Source organism: Trichosurus vulpecula, chromosome 3, assembly GCF_011100635.1.
Source record: "Trichosurus vulpecula isolate mTriVul1 chromosome 3, mTriVul1.pri, whole genome shotgun sequence".
Classification (NCBI taxonomy): domain Eukaryota; kingdom Metazoa; phylum Chordata; class Mammalia; order Diprotodontia; family Phalangeridae; genus Trichosurus; species Trichosurus vulpecula.
The window spans coordinates 127,422,249-127,442,589 of record NC_050575.1 but is presented as its reverse complement, the minus strand read 5'-3'; the positions used below and the strand labels follow the sequence as shown (position 1 = coordinate 127,442,589).

At 40.2% G+C, this 20,341-nt stretch overlaps 1 protein-coding gene across 4 annotated transcripts in view; it reads left to right on the top strand.

Annotated features, from left to right (window-relative positions):
* The window catches only part of DENND1A (DENN domain containing 1A), a 697,281-nt gene that overhangs the window by 420,136 nt on the left and 256,804 nt on the right, over positions 1 to 20,341 (top strand). For all 4 annotated transcript variants that reach the window (XM_036750170.1, XM_036750168.1, XM_036750169.1 and 1 more), the window contains exon 11: positions 3,355 to 3,400. In XM_036750170.1, coding sequence (XP_036606065.1) covers positions 3,355 to 3,400 — 46 coding nt within the window. The remainder of the gene's footprint in view (positions 1 to 3,354; positions 3,401 to 20,341) is intronic.

Here is a 20,341-nt window from a genome sequence, read left to right as displayed (position 1 = left end):
GACTGAGGCTCCGAATAATAATAATAATGACTCCCATTTGTGTAATATTTTATAAACCATAAAGCAGTTCTATTTCCACACCCCCGGTGGAGGAGGTGGAACAAAGAATATCTTTTTTCCATTTTATAAATGAGGAAACTGAGGCTAAGATTAACAATAATAATTCCCATTTCAGTAACACTTCATAGCTTAAATGCCTTCCTCGCAACATTCCTGTGAGGTGGGTAGTATAAGTATTATTATTTCAATTTACAGTTGGGTAAACTGAAAATAACTGAAGTGATTTGTGGGAAACTAGGCTCCATTTTAGTCTTCTCTTTTTGCTACCTTATAGTTGCCTCTTCATGGAAGGTTAGCATCTTTGTTATCAGTATCCCTATAATGGTAACATAGAATAAAAACCCAGTTTGTTGTGATTGAAAGCTTTTGTGTCCCATCCTCACAGGTGTTTGTGGTTATTGCCCTCAAACAATGGGTGCCCCTTTTTGAAATCTTGTTGAGAAAAGTGTAAATTTGACATAAATCAAATTTTAGAGTGAGATTGTCTCTGGAAATGAGTTAAGAAAAACTTTGGCAGTACATCCCCATACCTTCCTCTCTTTTTCCAGCTTGAGATTCAAATCTCAGTTCTCTTACTCTGTATGATCTTGGGCAAGTAACTTCTCTAAGAAAGAAATTTAAACTCTCTGGACCTCAGTTTCTCCATCTAAAAATGATAAGGTTGGACTTGATATTCTCTGAGGGCCCTTCAGGTTTTCTAACTATCAGTACTCTGTTTTGTGTTCTAAGGTCCCTTCTAGATTCTCATGTTCTGTATTCTAATAGTCTTTATGATTAATGTACCTTCTGGCTGTAACAGTTAATTTTTTTAAGGTCTCTTTTGTGCTCTGACCGTCTGTGTTCTAACATTCTATTCATTTCAGTGATTGTGCTTCTTGTGTCCAGAAATTCCTTCCAACGCTAATATTCTATGATTCTATGAAACCAGAAGATAACCCATGATGAGAGCTCTTGCCTGAGCTGTTGAATGAGTATGTTCACCTGGATGCAACTCTCCAGGCGATGCTTAGCTTCAAGTGGGCAGTGAGGGTTCAGTATTCACCAATTCAACACACGCTTACTAAACACCTAACATGTGCCAGACAGTATGGCACATATTTGCACTGTAACTACAAAGATGAAAACAACTCAATCTGTGCCTTCAGGGAGCATGCAGTCAGTCAGTTAAGCATCCGTTATGTGCCAGGCTGTGTGCTAAGAGCTAGAGATAGAAAAAGAGGCAAAAGCCAGTCCCTGCCCTCGAGGAGCTTACAGTCTAATGGGGGAAACTACATAGAAACAAATAGAGACAAAGCAATCTCTATGCATGATAAGTAGGAAAGGCACTAGAATTAGGAAGGGTTGAGAAAGGCATCCAGTAGAAGATGGAATTTTAGTTGAGACTTAAAGGAAGCCAGGGAAGTCAGTAGTAAGAGTTGAGGAGAAAGAGCTTCCCATGGGGTCAGCCAGAGAAAATGCCTGGAGCTGAGAAATGGAAATCTCCCGTTGGGGAGCAGCCAAGAAGCCAATGTCATTGAACTGAAGAGTATGGGGATTGCAGGGGGTGGAGGTAGGGAGTAGGGTGTAAGAAGATTGAGAAGGTAGGACGGGGCTCAGTTATGAAGGGCTTTGAATGCCAAGTAGAACATTTGTTATTTGATCCTGGGAGCAATAAGAAGCCAGTGGAGTTTTTTGAGTTGGAGGTTAGAGTGACAGGAATGGACTTATACTTTGGGAAAATCATTTTAGTGGCTGAATGGAGGATGGATAGGATTGGGGAGAGCCTTGAGGTGGGCTGACCTACTAGCAGGCTATTACAGCAGTCCTGGTGTAAGATGACAATTGGTGACATGTTAGAGGAGAGAAGGGGAGAGTAATTGAGAGATGCTTCAAAGATGAAATCAACAGACTTTGGAAACAGATTGGATATGAGAAGCAAGGGATAGTGAAGAGTCAAGGATGACTCCTGAGTTGCAAGCCCAAGGGACTGTGAGGACGATGATGCCTTCCATGGTAATAGGGAAGGTGGAGGCCAGGGAGATTTAAGGAGAAAGATAATGAGATCATTGTTGGACATGTCAAGTTTAAGATGTCTACTGGACATCCAGTTTGAGATGTCTGAAAGGCAGTTGTAGATGTGAGACTCAAGATCAGAAGAAAATTTGGGGCAGTATAGGTAATTTGATAATCTAGAGACAATAATTAAATCCATGGGAAGTGAAGTAGTAGGAAAAAAGAAGAGGAAGACAGAAGAACCTTGTGGGACAAGGTTCCAAACCTCTGTGATTAGAGGATGTGATCTGGATGAGGATGCAGCAAAGCAAACAGAGGAGCAGTCATATAAGTAGGAAGAGAACCAGGAGAGAGTGGTGTCCCCAAAACCTAGAAAGAAGAGGGTATCAAGGAGGAGGGAGTGATCATCGGTGTCAGAGACTGCTGAGAGGTCCAGGAGAATGAGGATTGAGAAAAGGCCGTTGGATTTGGCAACTAAAAAGTCCTTTGTAGCTTTGGAAAGAGCAGTTTCAATAGAATCATAAAGTCGGAAAGCCAGACTGTAAAGCGTTGAGAAGAGGGTAAGAGAAGAGAAAGCAGAGGCACTTAGTGTAGATGGCCTTTTTGAGGAGTTTAGCTACAAAGGGCAGAAGAGATACAGGACAATAGTGTGGATGACAGGATCAAGTGAGAGTCTTATAAAGAGTCACTTTTTCTCTGTGGACTTGTTTCCTCATCTATAAAACAAGAGGGTTGGACCAAACCTCCTCAAACTTTCTAACTGAACGGTTTTCTTCTAGTTTACTCAACTGCGAAAGGGCTAAATCTAGTGATCCCAGGACACACACATATAGCAATGCTGCACATTAGATCATAGTGCACAGGAGCCATCGTAGAGAGATCTTAGAGAGTGGAGGGTGCTGGTGGGGGGGCGGGGGAGCTCTTTTTAGCCAAGGTCATCAGGCAAAGTTTCATGGAGAAGTGGTACCTGTACAGGACCTCAAAGAAAGTGCAATCATGGAAGGAATAACCCTTTTCCCATTCCAGCTTGTTGTTAATTCCTGCATTTTAAGCCTTGTTATTCAACTGCCATTTCTATTACAGGCGTGTGCTATCATTCCCAGGCTGCAAACATTTTGAAAATCCCTGTGAAGCTTCTCAGCTCGGGAACATAATGTCATATTAGGATTTTTGTTGTGAAAGAAAATGTAACTGTGCATACGTTTATTAAAACAGTTTTTCTGCAAATATTTAACCGTCTGTAATTTTCAGGCGGATGCAACAGACATTAAAACAGCTGTTTGTCTTTGTTTCTCTTCACAGTGCTCCCATGCCCTACCTCATAGGAATACATTTAAGTCTAATGGAGGTAAGTTGGCTTGCTTTCTCCAGAAATTTCTTGCTCTGTGGTTTGGTTTCCTCCTGTTTCTGCATGGCATTAGAATAGACTGAGTATCCGTATTCACAACTTAACATATGGGAACTCGTACAAGCAACACCTCAGGCTCTGTCCCCCTCCCTTGCTGACAAAGCTGAGCATTCAGCTAAGATCCCTTCCCACTAGGTTATTGTTTTCAAGATCTTTCATTCAGATGGAATATGATGTTTTCTCAGGTAAGGGTCCAGGGATAGGAGGGCAGAAAAGATCTTAAGAGAAGAGAGGATTTTTTTAAAGGAGTATTCCAAGCTTTGGGCAAATACTGGTCCACCTGCCTATACTAAAGAGCCAGCTTGTGTATATTCCTGTTGTAGCCAAGTGCTTGACTTGGCGACTAAGAGCATAGGGCCCTTGACTTTTAGAGCTGGGAGGAACTTTAGAACAACAATGTTGAAGTGTTAGAACTAAAGTAAACTTAGGAAGGTGAGGATTGGAGCTGGAAGCAGCCCCGATAGCTGAAAGGTAACCGAAAGCATTTCAGATTTGGGTTGAGAGGACTGGGGTTCCCGTCCCTACTCAACTCCATGTTCAGCAGGACTTAATGGACTTCCCCTCATTTTAGAGATGAGAAAACTGTGACCAGAGGAAGTTAAATTTCTTGCCCAGCATCAAATAAATGACCGAGTCAGGACTCAAACCCATCACCTGTCAATCAGTGTGCTTTCCACCTCTTCATCTGGCCTCTCAGTTTCCACACTTGTATCATTCAGGCAGAGGCAGTGCATGCCTGTGGAGTTCTTTTTGCTGTATATAATCTCTGAGAGCAAAGTCCTGAGCTTGCCTTTTTTCACAGAGGAGATGAGCTCTCAGGGGAGGGGAGAATAGGAACTGCTTCTCCCAGTGGTAAAGCTTTTCTTGTCTTGAAGGAAATGTGGCCTCTTCTTTTCTGTTCAATTCACTGTAGGTCGACTGAGACCACCTGCTTCTTCACTATTTGTTGCACACAGTGCTATTGTGCTTACGAAACGAAAAGAGTTGGTTATCGGAAAACCTGTTGGTTTGACATTGAGAATCTCAATCAAAATAGACCATTAAAAATCTGCTCCAATTTCTAAATTGACAGGCTGGCCATGTGGCTCCTACATTCTGTTAACTCTGCCTTTCTGTCATCACCCAGCCCTGGGTATATAAAGTGTAGGGTTTATGGACTGTCACAGATTATGTGTTCAGATTGTATTGTATTGAACTTTTTTTTTCTTTTCTATCCTTTGTTTATAAGAACTGAGGTAGAATCAAAGCTACAGTAGAAAGAATACCATTGAGAATTAGAATGAAAAACAACATTAAAAATTCAAGAATTAAAGAGACACCTCCTATCATAAGATTCAGAGCCTGATGAGACCTTAGAGTTCATCTAATCCAACCCCTTCATTTTCCAAATGAGAAAACTCGAGCCCACAGATTGAAATGACTTACCTATGTTACATAGGCATTAAATAGCGGAACTGCCAGTCAAACTGAAGTCCCTTGATTCTAAATCTAGTGTTCTTTTCACTATGCATTGCTGAACTATGGAAACCTCAGAGCTGAAAGGGACCTCAAAGAGCATCTAGTGTAACCCCTACCTGAGCAAGAATCCCCTCTTTAATTTCCCTTGGCTTTGCATAAAAGATTTCCACTGATGAACAACTCGTTGTAGCCAAAGGAATCCATTCTATTTGTGGGCTGATCTAATTATTCAGTTATTAAGCTGAAATCTGCTTCCTTAAAACTTGATAAACACATTGCTCCTAATTCTATCATTGGGACCTAGAACAATTTTAATCTCTCTTCCACAGGACAGCTCTTAAGATAACCGAAGGCAAATAACCTATCTCCTCTAAGTCTTTTAGACAGGCAGCATAGTGTAGAGGGAAAAGCTGAATCTGAAGACCTATATTCCAACTCAAGCTTTACCACTCATAAAATGTGTGTATTTGGACAAGTCACATGTCCTGTCTCTCTGGCTGAAGTTAACTCATTTGCAAAATGAGAGAGTTGGATTAGACAATCATTGAGATCCCATCTACTTATAACATTCTGTGATCCTCTTTACAACCTTCTACAATTTGGTTCTAAGCCATCTCTTTAATTTTATTATCCACTATTCCCTTTAACACACTTGATGTTCCATCTAAAATGGACTGCTTGACAACTTTTTTTTTTCCTACCTGAGAACAATGCTTTTGTGTATCTGGACTCTAACCCGGCACTCCTCGATGCCCTTTTCCACCTGTCAACTCCTATTCATCCTCCAAAGCCCAGCTCAGATGCTGCCTTCTTTGGAGAACCTTTCCTAAAGTCTCCACTTGGAGTTGAGCTCTCTATTTCCTGAAACTTTCACATTGTAGCTGTTACACACGTTGTATTAGCTAAGCTTCTTGAGGGCAAGGAACTATGCTTTTTTTTTTTTATTTTGGCATTCATTGCACATAATAGGTGCTCGGTAAATTGTTATTGAATGAATGAAGGTTTTTGTTGCTATTCCCCAGAAAGCATAGGGAGAGAAGATGCATTCTCTCTTACACTGTCATTCTCACTAGCAATTCAGCAAAGGATTTAAAAAGACTTATTTTTGACTGTCTTGTTAATTCTTCTCAAAAGCTATAGGCACCTTATTATGCCTTTGCATATGTGCCAGAATTTTTTAAACTTCAAATGAATGTGGCAGATGTTCGTAAAAGTTTAGAAAAAGCTAAACCATGAGGAGACTTTTTAACCATTTTTATGACTCTCAAAATTGTTGTTCAGGGTAAAATATGAATTGTGAATTCTTATAACTTGAAAATGGATCATATGAGGAAGAGGCTTTATTTATCACTAACCTAGTGGATATTTTTAGTATGAAATAATGTTACCCTAGGTAACAGCCAGGTGGTGTAGTGGATAGAGAAATGCACTTGGAATCAAGAAAATTTGAGTTCATGTTCTGTAGACACTTGATAGTTGTATGACCCAAAACAAATCACTTAACCTCTCTGCCTCAGTTTCCCTGTCTGTAAAATGGCAACAATAATAGCAGCTGCCTCTCAGGGTTGTTATGGGAGCCAAATGAGAAAAAATAGGTGAGGCCCTTTTCAGACCTTAAATACCATGAAAATGTTAGGTGTTTATTACTATTGTTACTATGGCCTTAAAGAGTTAGTACTCCTGGTGTGCCTCATCTTCGACTCAGGGCTAAGTTCCCTAGAAGCTATTAGCCAGTCCTCTCTCATTGCCACAGAATGTCAGGCCTCTAGAACATAGAGTATTACGGCTAGATAGCATCTCAGAACACAAGGTATTGGAGTATAGAATGTTCAAACTGGAAAGCACCTTGGAGATCACCTAGTACAACCCTCTTCTACAAGGCACCCTCCCAATAGATATCCTTCTCCCTTTCTCTTCCTGCCTCGCTTGCATTTATATGAGCATTCTCTCACCCTCTCTTCTTTCCCCTCCCCCCAAGGCCCACCCTCTCTCTCTCTCTCTCTCTCTCTCTCTCTCTCTCTCTCTCTCTCTCTCTCTCTCTCACCCGCTCTCTCTCGCCCCCTCTCCCTTTACCCTCTCTGCCTCTCTTCCCCTCTCTTTCCTCCCTCTGCCTTCCTCCTTTTTCTTTCTCATGCATTTCATACTGTCTTTAATTTGAAAATGCTTTTTTGTCATATGATGTGTAAGAACAGAGACTGATGCTGGATTTCCTGGCACTTTCTCCCATGAACAAAAAGATAGTATGTCATTATTGATATCTATGAACAAAAATCCCAGACATGGCCATTGGTGATTAAGGGTTTATATCTCAAGACTATCAACTTTGTAGTCATCAGAAAGGTCTGTATTGTTGTCCCACCAGCCTGTAAACTCCCTGATGAAAAGTGCCATCTCTTACTCAAACTTTGTATTTCCCCCAGGGCCTAGTGCAGTGTTCCACATATGTTAGGTATTCAATACATGTTTGTTGAATTCAAATTTTAATTCCTTGAAAGAAAACATGATCTTGACAATTATATTTCTTTATATTGGCTCCAACTCCAATAGATGACATTTCAACAAATGCAAAAAATCCTACAATTTCAAAAAATATGAAAATAATGTTACAAGAGCTAAATGAGTACCAGAAAAGATTGAGCTTCTTATTAAGGAAATGATATGCTAGCATTCTTTATAAAAATCAGTGATGTTCTGAAGTTATCTCTTAGTTAACCTTTCTAAATAATTAATGGAAAGGGGAGTTGGGAAGGGGGAAGGGCACAGGAATCCACTGAATTGTGAGTCAAGACCCCTAGGGCCAGTCTTGTCTCTGGCACAAACATATTGTATGATTTTGAGTCATTTCTGAGCCTCAATTTCTTCATCAGTAAAATGAGTGTGGCACAGAGGCAAAAAACCCCAAAAACCTAATTCAATCCTTAGAGTGAATTAATAGAAGCTGTGAGCAGAAGAAGTAAGGAGATTGCCCTGCTGTGCTCTTCCCTGGGCACATCCTGTCTGGAGGGCTCTGTTCACTGATGGGTGCCTCGTTTTAGAAGGAAGAAGCAGAGCATGTTCAGAGGAAGGTGGCTGGGTGCCATCCAGAAATCATTTGAATGAAGTAGGAATGTTCAGCCTTGGAGAAGAGAAGACTTAGAGACTTGTTACTTGTATATGAAGGGCCATCTTCTCAAAGAGGGGTTTGCTTTATCCCCAGAAGGCAGAATTAGGGGCTAGGGGAGGATATTGCAGAGGTAGATTAGATCTGATGTAAGGGAAAAACTTCCTAACCATAAGAACAGTCGAAAAGGGAAGGAACTGATTCAGGAGGTCGTCAATTTGTAGGTCTTCCAATTGAGGCTGAGTGACCAAAGAATTCCTATTCAAGTATGTATTGGACTAGGTAACCTTTGAAGTCTGTTCCAATTCTGATTGATTGAATTCTCTGACCTTTAAGGTCACTCTAACATTCTGTGCTTTGTGTTGTTCGGTTTTATATTTTAGGTGTCTTCTAACTCTATATTCTATGTTTTAAAGTTCTTTTTGAGGCCCCTTCCAATTCCAAAATTCTGTGTTCCATGGCAATATATTCCCTTGGGTTCCTTTTATTTCTAAGATGTGTACTAATACATGTAATTCCCTCAATTTGGCATTCCAAAATCAGAGTTCAAATGGCCTTTTTGATACTGAGGAAGTGGGAGTTTTTATTAAAGGTTTTATTCTTGGGTGTTAAAGTACTTTCCTATATTCTTTCTCTCCCTACCCTTTCTTTCTTACCCTTCTTATATTATGGTTTTTTCACACCCCAACTGGAATATTTGAATTTGGCTTTCTGCATTAACCTATTCTTAGCAATAGTGGGTGTAGGAGGTACACACAGGGACAAAACCCCAGGGCCCCTCAGTGCTCCCAAAAAGTATATGATTAATTCCACGGGGTTCTCAGAATAAATTGGTCTCTTTCCTACTGCTAATTATAAGATTGTGTTTAAAGCTGAGAGTTCATGTAAACCTGGGTTTGGAGAATAGACCCTAATTGTATTTAATGGATATGAAATAAAATACATAGAGTGTGATTACAATGGGTCTGTAACCTCATCAGTGTGGGTGCTCTTTCCAGTGGTGCAGGTCCTAATCTGTTCATACCTCCTCATGTTCTATAACACCTGTCTGAGTCTTCCCTTAATTCCCCCCGTCAGTTCCACATGGGAACCTTCTTCTCCATCTACTCGTGTTGTGGGGTAACCAGTGGAGCATATGGGCTCCTCCTCTGTTCTCCTTTGCCCTCCCTACATGACTGACTCACCTTCTTGGATGACTACACATTTCTTTGATGATACTTTTTATACCATTGCTACGCAGTTTTTTGATGATAATTTGCTGTAGCCACTTAGCACCTACAGTGTTATGTCTTCGTTTCCAATTGAGTGATTTGCAACTTGAATTCTTCAGAGATTGGTATTCTGTGACTCACAGCATATACCCTCACAAGAATATGGATGTTAAGAAGGTGGATGTTTGTCTCAGGGAGAAACTTGGGATCATTAAAAGCACTGGAATAATAGAATCTCAAAGTTAAAAAGACCTTAGCTAGTGCAATTCCTGCCTAAGCAAGGATCGTTTCTACTATTTTTCTGCCAAGTAGCCACATAGAATCAGATTCAAGACCATCAGTGATAACACACCCACTACCTCCTCATGTAGCCTATATTGCATTTGGACTATTAGGACATTTTCCTAGTATAAAGCTGAAGTCTTGCCATCTATAATTTATAGCCATCGCTCCTAGTTATGTACTCTGATGCCAAACAACATCTAATCCTTCTTCCCTATAATAGCCCTTCAGATATTTGGAGACGGAATCATATCCTACCTAGAACTTCTCTTCCCTAAGTTTGTTGTTGTTCAGTTGTTTCAGTCCCATCCTATTCTTCATGACTCCATTTGGGGTTTTCTTGTAAAGATACTTGGAGTGGTTTGCCATTTCCGTCTCTAGCTTATTTTATAGAGGGAAAACAGGCAAACAGGGTTAAGTGACTTGCCCAGGGTCACACAGCTGATAAGTGTGTTTGAGGCCAGATTTAAACTGAGGAAGATGATTCTTCCTGACTCTAGGCCTGGCCCTCTGTCCACTGTGCCACCCTACTGCCCTGGGTTAAATATCCCCAGTTCCTTCAGTGATTCTCACGTAGAGTACAGTTCTGTCCTTTCACAATCCTGGTGGCCCATTCTCTGCACTTGCTGTGGATTTGTCACCAGAGGATCAAGGTTTCAATGATTATTCTCCCACTTGGGGACTACCTGTGTGACTTAGAGAAGTCACTCAACCTCTTTGGGTCTTGTTTTTTTCATCACAAAAATGAGGGCTTGACTAAATGAGCTTTAAATCCTCTTTTAGTTATAAATCTAAGATGCTATGATCTTATGTACCTTTGATCTGGGGGATATATTTTGTCTCTTCTTGTGAAGGAGCTTTTGGTTTGTCTCATTCAGCAAAAATTTATTAATCGCCTACTATGTGCAGAGAGGTCTATGCTAGACGTTGGTGAAATACAGTTTAAGATATATGCATTGCCCTATTAAAGCTTACAGTACAGTAGGAGGTTAACTCATATACACAGATAACTATAATATACAATATACCATGATAAATGTATTAGAGAACTGTAAAACAAAGTTCTTTGTGAGGTCTGAGGCATAAGGTCACTACCAACTTGAGACAGCAAAGATGGCTTCCTGGAGGAATTGGCAAGCCCTGGCAGAAAAATCACAATGATCCATTATTAACAGACAGAGAAAGCAACATTTTTCAGTCACTCAAAAAAGGTAGTTTTTCGGTCAAATGAGCCAGCACTGGTACAACTAGATGCCCTTTTCTCTTTTTTAATGTCAAGAATCTTTAGTTCTTTGTGTTGGGTTATAGTTTTTTATATTTGTTTTTTAAATAGTTTGTCAGCAAGTGAACAAAAGCCTTCCATTTTAATTTTTTACTCCTGTTTTTCTTCTTAGCAGGACTTCACAGCTAGATAGTGGTAAATTGCAGTTCCTGTTAGCAAATGCTTGGATTAATTCAAAACACAAAATAATTGCATTCAGGTAGAAATTGCACTTTGCATATAGGTTCTTAGAATAGCTGGGAAATTGCAGGCAGTGTGGACATACCAGCTCTTAGTTACAGCCCAATAATGCTCTATCAATGTTGGGTCATTTATACAGGCGGCATCATGAAGTAATAGAAAGAACCCTGGCACTAGACCCTGATGATACTGGGTATATACTATTAGAAAAGACCCACCGTCACCTATGAAATGAGGATAATAATACTGTACTACCCATACGTCAGATACTATGCTAAGTATTGGGGACATACGATAAAACAGAGTTGTTAAAAGGGAAGGTTTTTTTTTTAATTTTAATTTTTTTATGTAATAAAAATCCACCTTCTTTCCATCCCACTTCTCACCCTCACCCTAACCCTCCCCTACCATTGAAAAAGAAAGAAAAAATCCTTTTGGTATATATGTATCATCAAGTAAAACGAATTCCCATATTGGGCATATTTTTTAAAAATATCTCGCTGTGCACTCTGAATGTATCACCTTTCTGAACATTTACCTTTCTGTCAGAAGGTATGTAGCATGCTTCATCATGAATCCTCCGGAATCATAACCGGTCACAGTTCTTGAAGTTTTTCAAGTTGTTGTCTTTACAATATTGCTTTTATTATAAAAATTGTTCCCTTGGTTCTGTTCACTTCATTCTATATCAGTTCATATAAATCTTAAGCAAAATCCTTTGTAATTGTATTCATTTAAATGGTTCAACATAATAGGTCTTTAACATAATCAATTAAATTGTATAAATCTGAAGTATTATTTACATGAAAAACTGAATACTATAAATGTATGTCTTTGGTGTGGTTTGGAACCATAGACCCTGGGTCACATCCTGATCCAATTTTGGGACTTGGAGCCACATCATTTCCTCTCTGAACTAGTTTCCTCATTTATAAAATGGGCTTAGGAAAACTACAGCATAGGGTAGTTGTGACTGCTCCCGGATAGCTCTTCTCCCTCAGTTTTCACAGTTCTGCTCTCTCCTGCTTCTTTTCCTTCCATCTTACTCTTGCCTCTCATTTTTCTTTGCTGGGTCATCAGCCATCTCTCATCCTCATAACTCTGGGTGTCCCTCTAAGTTCTGCCCCATTCCCCCCTTCTCTCTATACTTCTTCTTGGTGATTTCATTAGCTCCCGTTATCTCAATTATCACATCTATGCAGATGACCTACAAATCTGTGTGTCTAATGCCATTTATTCTTGTGAGCTCCTTTCCTGTATCAACTCCCTGCTGGACATCTCCACCTGAATTCCTGGAGGAAGCTGAAATTCAACTCACACAAAACAGAACTCATTATTTTCCTCCCTAACCCTCCACTTTTCCTCTACTCCAACTTCTCTTATTCTATAACATGTACTACCATCCTTTTAGTCACCCAAGTTCACAACCTCAGAGTACTCTTTGACCCTTTATTCTTCCTCCCCCCTCATTCTCATAATCATTTGCCAAGTCCTGTGAGTTCTACACTTACATCTTTAGCATTTGTTCCCTTCCCTCCACTCACATGATCACCGTACCAATTCAGGCCTCCACTGCCTTTCGCCTAGACTTTTGCACTTGTTTCCTAATTGTTCTCTCTGCTTCTGTCTCTCCCCTCCAATCCATCCTTCGCATAGCTACCAAAATGATTTACTTTTAAGCATCAATGTGTTCATGTCATTTCTTAGCTCTCCACCGCCCCCCCACCCTGCCCTTTCAGCTGGAATCTTGCCTAATATTTCCCTGAAAAAAAAGAGGCCATTTGCCTAGAGCTCCTTCTTCTTGCCCTCTCGTGTCATATCACCTAGATAACTTCAGCCATTTTCTCCTTTACTGTCGTCTCATGAGATGTAGCCCTTTTCCTTAACAACGCAAACCCCTCTACATGCATAACAAATCCCATTCCATCCCATCTTCTTCAGCATATTACCCTCTCTGTCATCTCTACTCTCTCACTTATATTCAGTGTCTCTCTGTCTCCATCTGCTTCCCTATGGCCTAAAAACATGCCTAAGTCTCCCCTATCTTCCGAAAACCCTCACTTGATCCATCCATCTTTGCTAGTTATCATCCTATATTTCTTTTCCTTTTTTGAATGTACTTCTTGAAAGGGCAATCTACAACCAATGCACCACTTTCTTCTCACTCTCTTTTTAACTCTGTACAGTCTGGCTTCCAGACTTATCATTGAACTGAAACTACTCTCTGCCAAGTTATCAATGATCCCTTAATTACCAAATCTAATGGCCTTTTCTCCTCTTCATCTTTGACCACTCTGTAGCTTCTATCACCCTCTTCTCATTAGTAGTCTTTTCTCTAGGTTTTCACAATGTTGTACTGCTCTTCTGATTCTCCTCCTACCTATCTGATTGCTCCATCTCTGTGTCCTTTGCTTGCTACATCTGTGTCCTGTTCGTACCCACTAATCACGGGTGACCCCCAAGGTTCTGTCCTGGTCCTATAAAGATATATATATATATATATATATATATATATATATATATGTGTGTGTGTGTGTGTGTGTGTGTGTGTGTGTGTGTATGATTTCAGTTGATCTCATTGGTTTCAAGGATTCAATTATCATCTCTATGTAGATAATTCTCAGATATATTTGTTCAACGCTAACCTCTCTCTTGACCTCCAGTTTCACATCTCCAACTCCCTGCTTGACATCTCAGACTGGATGTCTCATAGATATCTTAAACTCAGTATGTCTAAATGTTAATTCATTATCTTTCCTCAAAAAACCTTGTCTTCCCAACTTCCCTATTACTGTCAAGGGTACCACCATCCTCCCAGACATCCAGGTCCTTGTAATGTAGGTGTCAACCTCAGCACCTCAATCTCTCACCCCCCATATCCAATCAGTAGCCAAATCCTATTGATTCTATCTTTGTAACATCTTTCATAGTCTCCCTTCTCTCCTTTGACACTATCATGACCCTGAATCAGGCCCTCATTAACTTGTGACCTGGACTATTTCAATAGCCTACTTCCTCCTTCTAGCCTCTCCCCACTCTAGGCTATCCTCCATTCAGCTGTCAAACTGATGCTACTAATGTGCAAGTCTGTCCATGTTACCACCTTACTCAACAAACTCCTATGGTTCCCTGTTGCTTCCAGAATCAAATTTAAAATTTAAAATTATCTTTGGCTTTTAAAGACTTTCATAACCTGAACCCTTCCTATTTTCCATTCTTTTACACCTTACAGCCTCCTCCACCATGTAATCTGTTTTCCATTGACACTGGCTTCCTTGCCATTCCTTGTACACAACACTCCACATCTCCTGGCTGTGAATTTTCACTAGCTGTCCCTCTGTGCCTGGAACTATCCGCCTCCCTATCCTTTGCCTGCAAACCTATCTGGCTTCCTTCATTTCTCTGCTGAAGTCTCACTTCTGCAAGAAGCCTTTTTCGGTCCTCCTTAATCTTCGCGATTTTCTTCTGAGATTATCTCCTACTCAGCCTTTATATGTATTGTTTGTACAGAACTGTTTGCATGTTCTCTCCTCCCTTAGACTGTGAACTCCTTCCTTGAGTGCAGAGACTTTTTTGCTCTTTTTTTTTTTGTATCCCCAGTGTTTTTAGGGCAGCACTGTCTTAAGAATTTTCGGTGGCCATTCTTGCCTCAAAAGTGAAATACAGACTCCTTGGCTTAGCATTTAGAGCCATGACAGCCTGGCTGTAACCTAACTTTTCTGGCTTTCACATTAGTTTACCTCATGTACCCCACAAGCCAACCAAACCGGCCTACTAGCTGTTAGACACATTTGGAATTCTTTCTTACCTCTCTGTTCATTTGGACAGTAGTATGCATCTTTTCTTCCATTTCTTAGAATTCCTTACTTCCTTCAAGACCCATCTCCAGCACTGCCTCCTTTGGTGAGCTTTTCTTGATCTACATTCTAGTTGTTCTACTCTTTCTCCTCAAATTTCATTTATTTGTCTATTTAAATGATACAACCTACCACTCACAAAAAGAATATAAATTTCTTGAAAGCAGGGACTGTTTCATTTTGCCTTTGTATCCCCAGTGCCTAGCATAGCACTTTATATCTAGGATCATAAATCAAGGCCTCAGAATCCCTTAAAAGTTTGATTCCATTGTCTTTTACAGATGAGGAAACTGAGGCTCAGAAAGGTTAATTTACTTGCCTAAAATCTTAGGCAGTAAGTGCCAGAAGTGACGTATGAATGCAAGTCTGCTGACTTAAGAACTCCTCTTCTTTACATTGTACCAATCCAGTGTTTAATAAATGCTTGTTGAATTGAGTTAGAAAACATAAAATAGTTTTTACACTAAGCACTATATAAATGTGAATTTTACTAAGTTATTGTCATCACTACTTATGTCAGTAATTAATAGTGTTATAAATCATATGATACTAGCAATATAAAAAATAATGCAAATATTATTTCTACAATCAATCCTCACTTTTCATGGAGGTAACATTTCTAGAAAACAGCATGAAACTAAAAAATGTGAATGTTGATACACCGAACCTGTGGGAACTTGGGGGTTAGGTTCCTGTGACCACCAAAAACTGTAATCTTTCATGGCTGACAGTAGCTACAGACATTCCAGCATGAAGTTTATCTAACACTTTTATTTTCTCACTAAGCCAAGTCATTGACTTCGTATACTTGGGCTTAGTGTGCAAAGGACTTACACCAATGTTGGCAAGCATAATTGCAACACAAAATTCTAGTTTTAAAGGCAAACAAGGAAAATATGCAATAAATGTATAGGGAGCATTTTACAATGGTAAGGTGAATTAGACCAGTGAAGCACCTAGTAGGATACCAGCCACTCCACAAACTTGTGTGCATCACACCTATCATTTTTCCCCCTCTATTGTACATAGCTATGAATGTATGTGGTTGCCACTGCAAAAGTGACAGTGACTAATAAAGTCATGCAAATGCTTGAAGTCATGAAAGTTAAATGTGCAGATGGTAAAAGGATTGACTGTACGTGTATCAATAATTAGTAAGAATTTAAGTAATAGAAGGAAGGCACTAGAGTTAAGAGAGGTTGAGAAAGGCTTCCTAGAGATGATGGGGTTTTATTCAGCGCCTAATGGAAACCAGGATGCAGAGATGAAGAAGAAGAACATTCCAGGCCTAGGGGACAGCCAGAGAAAATACCCTGGCTGAGAGATGGAGTATCTTATTTGTGGAACAGCCAGGAGCCCAGTGTCACTGGGCCAAAGAATTAAATAGTATGTGGTGAGGAGGAAGGTATAGGAAGAGTGGAGATGTAGGAGGGGGAAAAATTATGAAGAGCTTTGAATGACAAACAGAGAACTTTGTATTTGGTCCTGGAAGCAATGGGGAGCCACTAGAGCTTATTGAATGGGGGGTGATGTTGTTGAACCTGCGCTTTAGGAGAATCACCTTGGTGGCCAAATAGATGGATTGAAGTGGGGAAAGACTTGAGACAGGCAGACCCACCAACAGGTTATTACAGTAGTCCAAGCATGAGGTGATGAGGGCCTGCACTAGAGTGATAAAAGGGTCAGAGGAGAGAAGGGGGTGTATTGGAAAGTTGTTACAGAGGTGAAATAGACAGACCTTGGCAACAGCTTGGATATGGGGAAGGGGGGATGGTGGTGAGAGATGATTAGAAGTCCAGGATGACTCCTAGGTTGCTAGCCTAAGGGACTGAGAGGATGGTGGTGTTCTCTACAATAAACGTTCTCATAAAAGAGCTTAGTAAAAGGTTAAAAAGCAACCTGTTGGGACATACTGAGTTTAAGATGTCTACTGGACATGTTCAAGATGTCTGAAAGGCAGTTGGAGATGCAACATTAGAGATCAGCAGAGGATTTGGGACAAGATAAGTGGTAGCTGTGTCAAGTGAGAGAAGGAGGCATATTTGTTGCAAAGGTGAAATCAACAGATCTTGGCAACAGATTGGGTGAGAGATAGTGGGGAATTGAGGTTGATACCTAGGTTAGGACCCTGGGGGACTGGAGGATGGTGTCACCCTCTATAATAATAGGGAAGTTAGCATGTGGGGGAGGGGTTAGGGGACACATAATGGGTTTAGTTTGAGACATGTTGAGTTTAAGATATCTTTGAGACTTACAATTTGAGATATCAAGTAGGGAATTGGAGAGACAAGATTAGAGGTTATCAAAGAGGCTAGGGAAACATAGGTACAATTAAGAATTGTCAGATAGAGATAGTATTTTAAATTCCATGGGAGCTTTTAAGATCACCAAGTGAAGTTGTATAGCAAGAGAAGAGAAGGGAGGCCAAGACAGAACTCTGCGGGATACATACCTTTAGAAAGTGTTGTCTGGATGAGGATCCATCAAAGAAGCCCGACAGACAAGAGACAAATCAGGAGAGAGTGGTTATTGCAGAAACCTAAAAAGAAGAAAGTATCAAGGAGAAGAGGGTGTTGAACAATGTCAGAGCAGGGCAGGCAAGAAGAAGAAGGATTGAGAAAAGGTCATTTTATGTGACAACTAAGAGGTCATTGGTAACTTTGGAGAGAGCAGTGTCAGTGGAATGTTGCAGCCAGAAGTTGGATTGTAAGCGGTTAGGAACAGAGTAAGATAAGAGAAAGTAGAGGCATTTACTCTAGAAAGTCTTTTCAAGGAATTTAGCCACAAAGAGCAGAAGAGATGTGGGGTGATAGTGGGAATGGAAGGATCAAGTGAGGGTTTTTTTGAAGATGAGGGAGACATGGGCATGTTTGTAGGAAATAGGAAAAGAGCTAGAAAGAGAAAGGTTGAAAATAAGTGATAAAGTTGGGGGTGACAGAGGAAGCAATCTGTCACAGGAGACAGAATGGAATAGGATTGCTTATACGGGTAGGGAGGTTAGCTTTGATAAGAAGTTCTTCTTTTCATGTGAAACAGGGGCAAAGAAGGAGATAGTAGCAGAAGATATATGAGTGGTATGAGATGAGGAAGAAGAGAGAAGGAGTTCATGCCAAGTAGCCTCAACTTTTTTTCTGTAAGATATAAGGCACATTTCCCAGCTGAGAGGGTGGAAGTGGGGGAATCAAAGGTTGATGGAGGGATGAAAATGGAAGAGCCTGTGGAGAAAGGGATAATGAAGTAATAAAGAATCTATAGAAGGATTGCCTAGCAGTAGTGAGGACCCAGTTGAAGTTGTATAACAAATTTGTAATGTACAGTATCAGAATGGTTGTGTGATTTTCTCTACCTTTGTTCAGGTGCATGTGTGGGAATGAAGGTAGCAGATGTGGTGGGAGTGATCCAAGGCTAAGTCTGGCAAAGCACAATCAGTGATATGATAAGGGGACTAGTGATCCAAGAGAACAGGGATAATGTACAATTGAACTGGTTTACCAAGGGGTCAAATTGGGGGAAATAGGAGAGAATGGCTGGTGCAAAAGATGGTCATCATAATATTCAAGAGAGTCGTTGTGTAGTAGATAGGGAAAGAGCCTCAGAGGTAGGGTGACCCACCTCTGACATTTATGGATTATGTGACCCTGGGCAAGTCCCTTCACCTCTCAGTGACCACAGCACTTCTTTGTAAGTTGCAGAATGGATACTCATCTGCATGTTTCCTTGCCAGGAATTCTCTACGGATGGATTAACATAGTAATGATTATTATTGTTATTATAACAATGGGAAGTAGACATCACTTCATCTAGCAACAAGAAAGGATGATAACAGGCACACACCATTGGACAGAACGTGTGATATTTGTGGTAGAGCACATGAAATGTGAGATACAAAGAGGTGAATCAAAAGAACTTCTGCGAGTCACAGCCTCATGAATAGAGACCAGCTAGTTGTAGACAAAGAAATAAGGAACAAATGCCTGAGGCATGTTGATCTGTTAGTGAAGACGGAAAGGTTTATGATGGAAATTCAAGACCAGGTCCTAATCACCAGAAATGATAGAAGGATTGTCTTTAAGGAGCCTTGATTTGGTGGTCAACACAGATTATGGGAGACTTGAGGGGAGAGGGAGTAGCAGAGATTGTGCAATACATTTCAGACAGCCAAAGTTTAGGATCTACCAAGTTAATAAAACATGCATGGCCAGGTAGCTAGCATTATGCATTAGAAGTTCACAGTCTTTAATAGACTCAAACAACAAATCCTCATTCCACAAATATGTACCTCAACTATTGTAGAGTGCTGAGCCAAGAAACTTCTCTCTGACAGAACTGTTACTTACAATCACCCAGATGTTATATTACCCATAAAAACTTAATGAAATCATTTTTAATAAATGTTGCTGTGCCAAATTCTCATTATTTTCTAAGCTACCTGGATGAAAAGCTTTCAAAATAAAAGAGGTTTACCTGAGGAATTCAGAAGCATGTGAAAATCCCTGGTTTCCTATTTGGTACCTCAATAGTGCTGAGGATGCTTTCAATGAGCCTACGGAAAATGAGTTTACATCATTATACTTTTATTCAGTTTTTAAAAAGCAGTTATTTTATCCATCTATTCAATAGTCTGTAGAATGTTAGATATAAAGGGAAAATAATATGATAATGCCTTGTTCCTTGACTCTTTCTATCCAAAATGAGGAGAAATAATGCTGCCACATACAAGGGTTATTTTGGCAACATTAAAGCACCATAGAAATGTGAGTCATTAATAGTAATAATAGCAAAGATAATACTTCTCTCTTAGCACATTGTGCTAAGTTCTGAGGATACAAGATAATTAATGCTCTTAAGAAGCATACATTCTAGTAGAAGAGTCAACTTAGTAAACAACCAGGTGCATCCTAGAAATATATAGACTCATCAGAAGGTCATATGGGGAGAGGAAGAGGCCTCTTCCAGGTGAGATTTGAGCCGAGTCTTGAAGGAATGTAGGAAAACTTAAGAAGTAGAGGTAAGGAAGCAGAGTATTCCAGCATGGGAGACAGCCAGGAAGAAGGCACAGACATGGGAGAGATGGAATTATGTTTAAATAAGCCAGTGTGGTAGCTGGATCAAAGAGTACATGGAGGAGAGTAAAGTGTAAGAAGACTAGAAAGGGTAAGGTTATAAAAAGATTTAAATGCCAGAGGAATCCATATTTGATCCTAGAAGTAACTCATTGACTAGGGAGGTGACATGACCAGACCTACACTTTAGAAAAATTACCTTGGCAGCTTGGAAGTGGGGAGATACTTGAGAGGAGATCATTTAGAAGGCTATTGTAATAGTTCAGGCAAGAGATGATAAGAACCTGAACTAGGATTGCAACCATGTAAATGGAAAGAGAAGGGGCAGTATACAACAACTGTTGCAAAAGGGGAACAAGATTTGGCCGTGGATTGTGCGTGTGGGGTGAGAGTGAGGAGTCAAGGATAACACAGGAGTTGGGAGTCCCAGTAACTGGGAACATGGGAA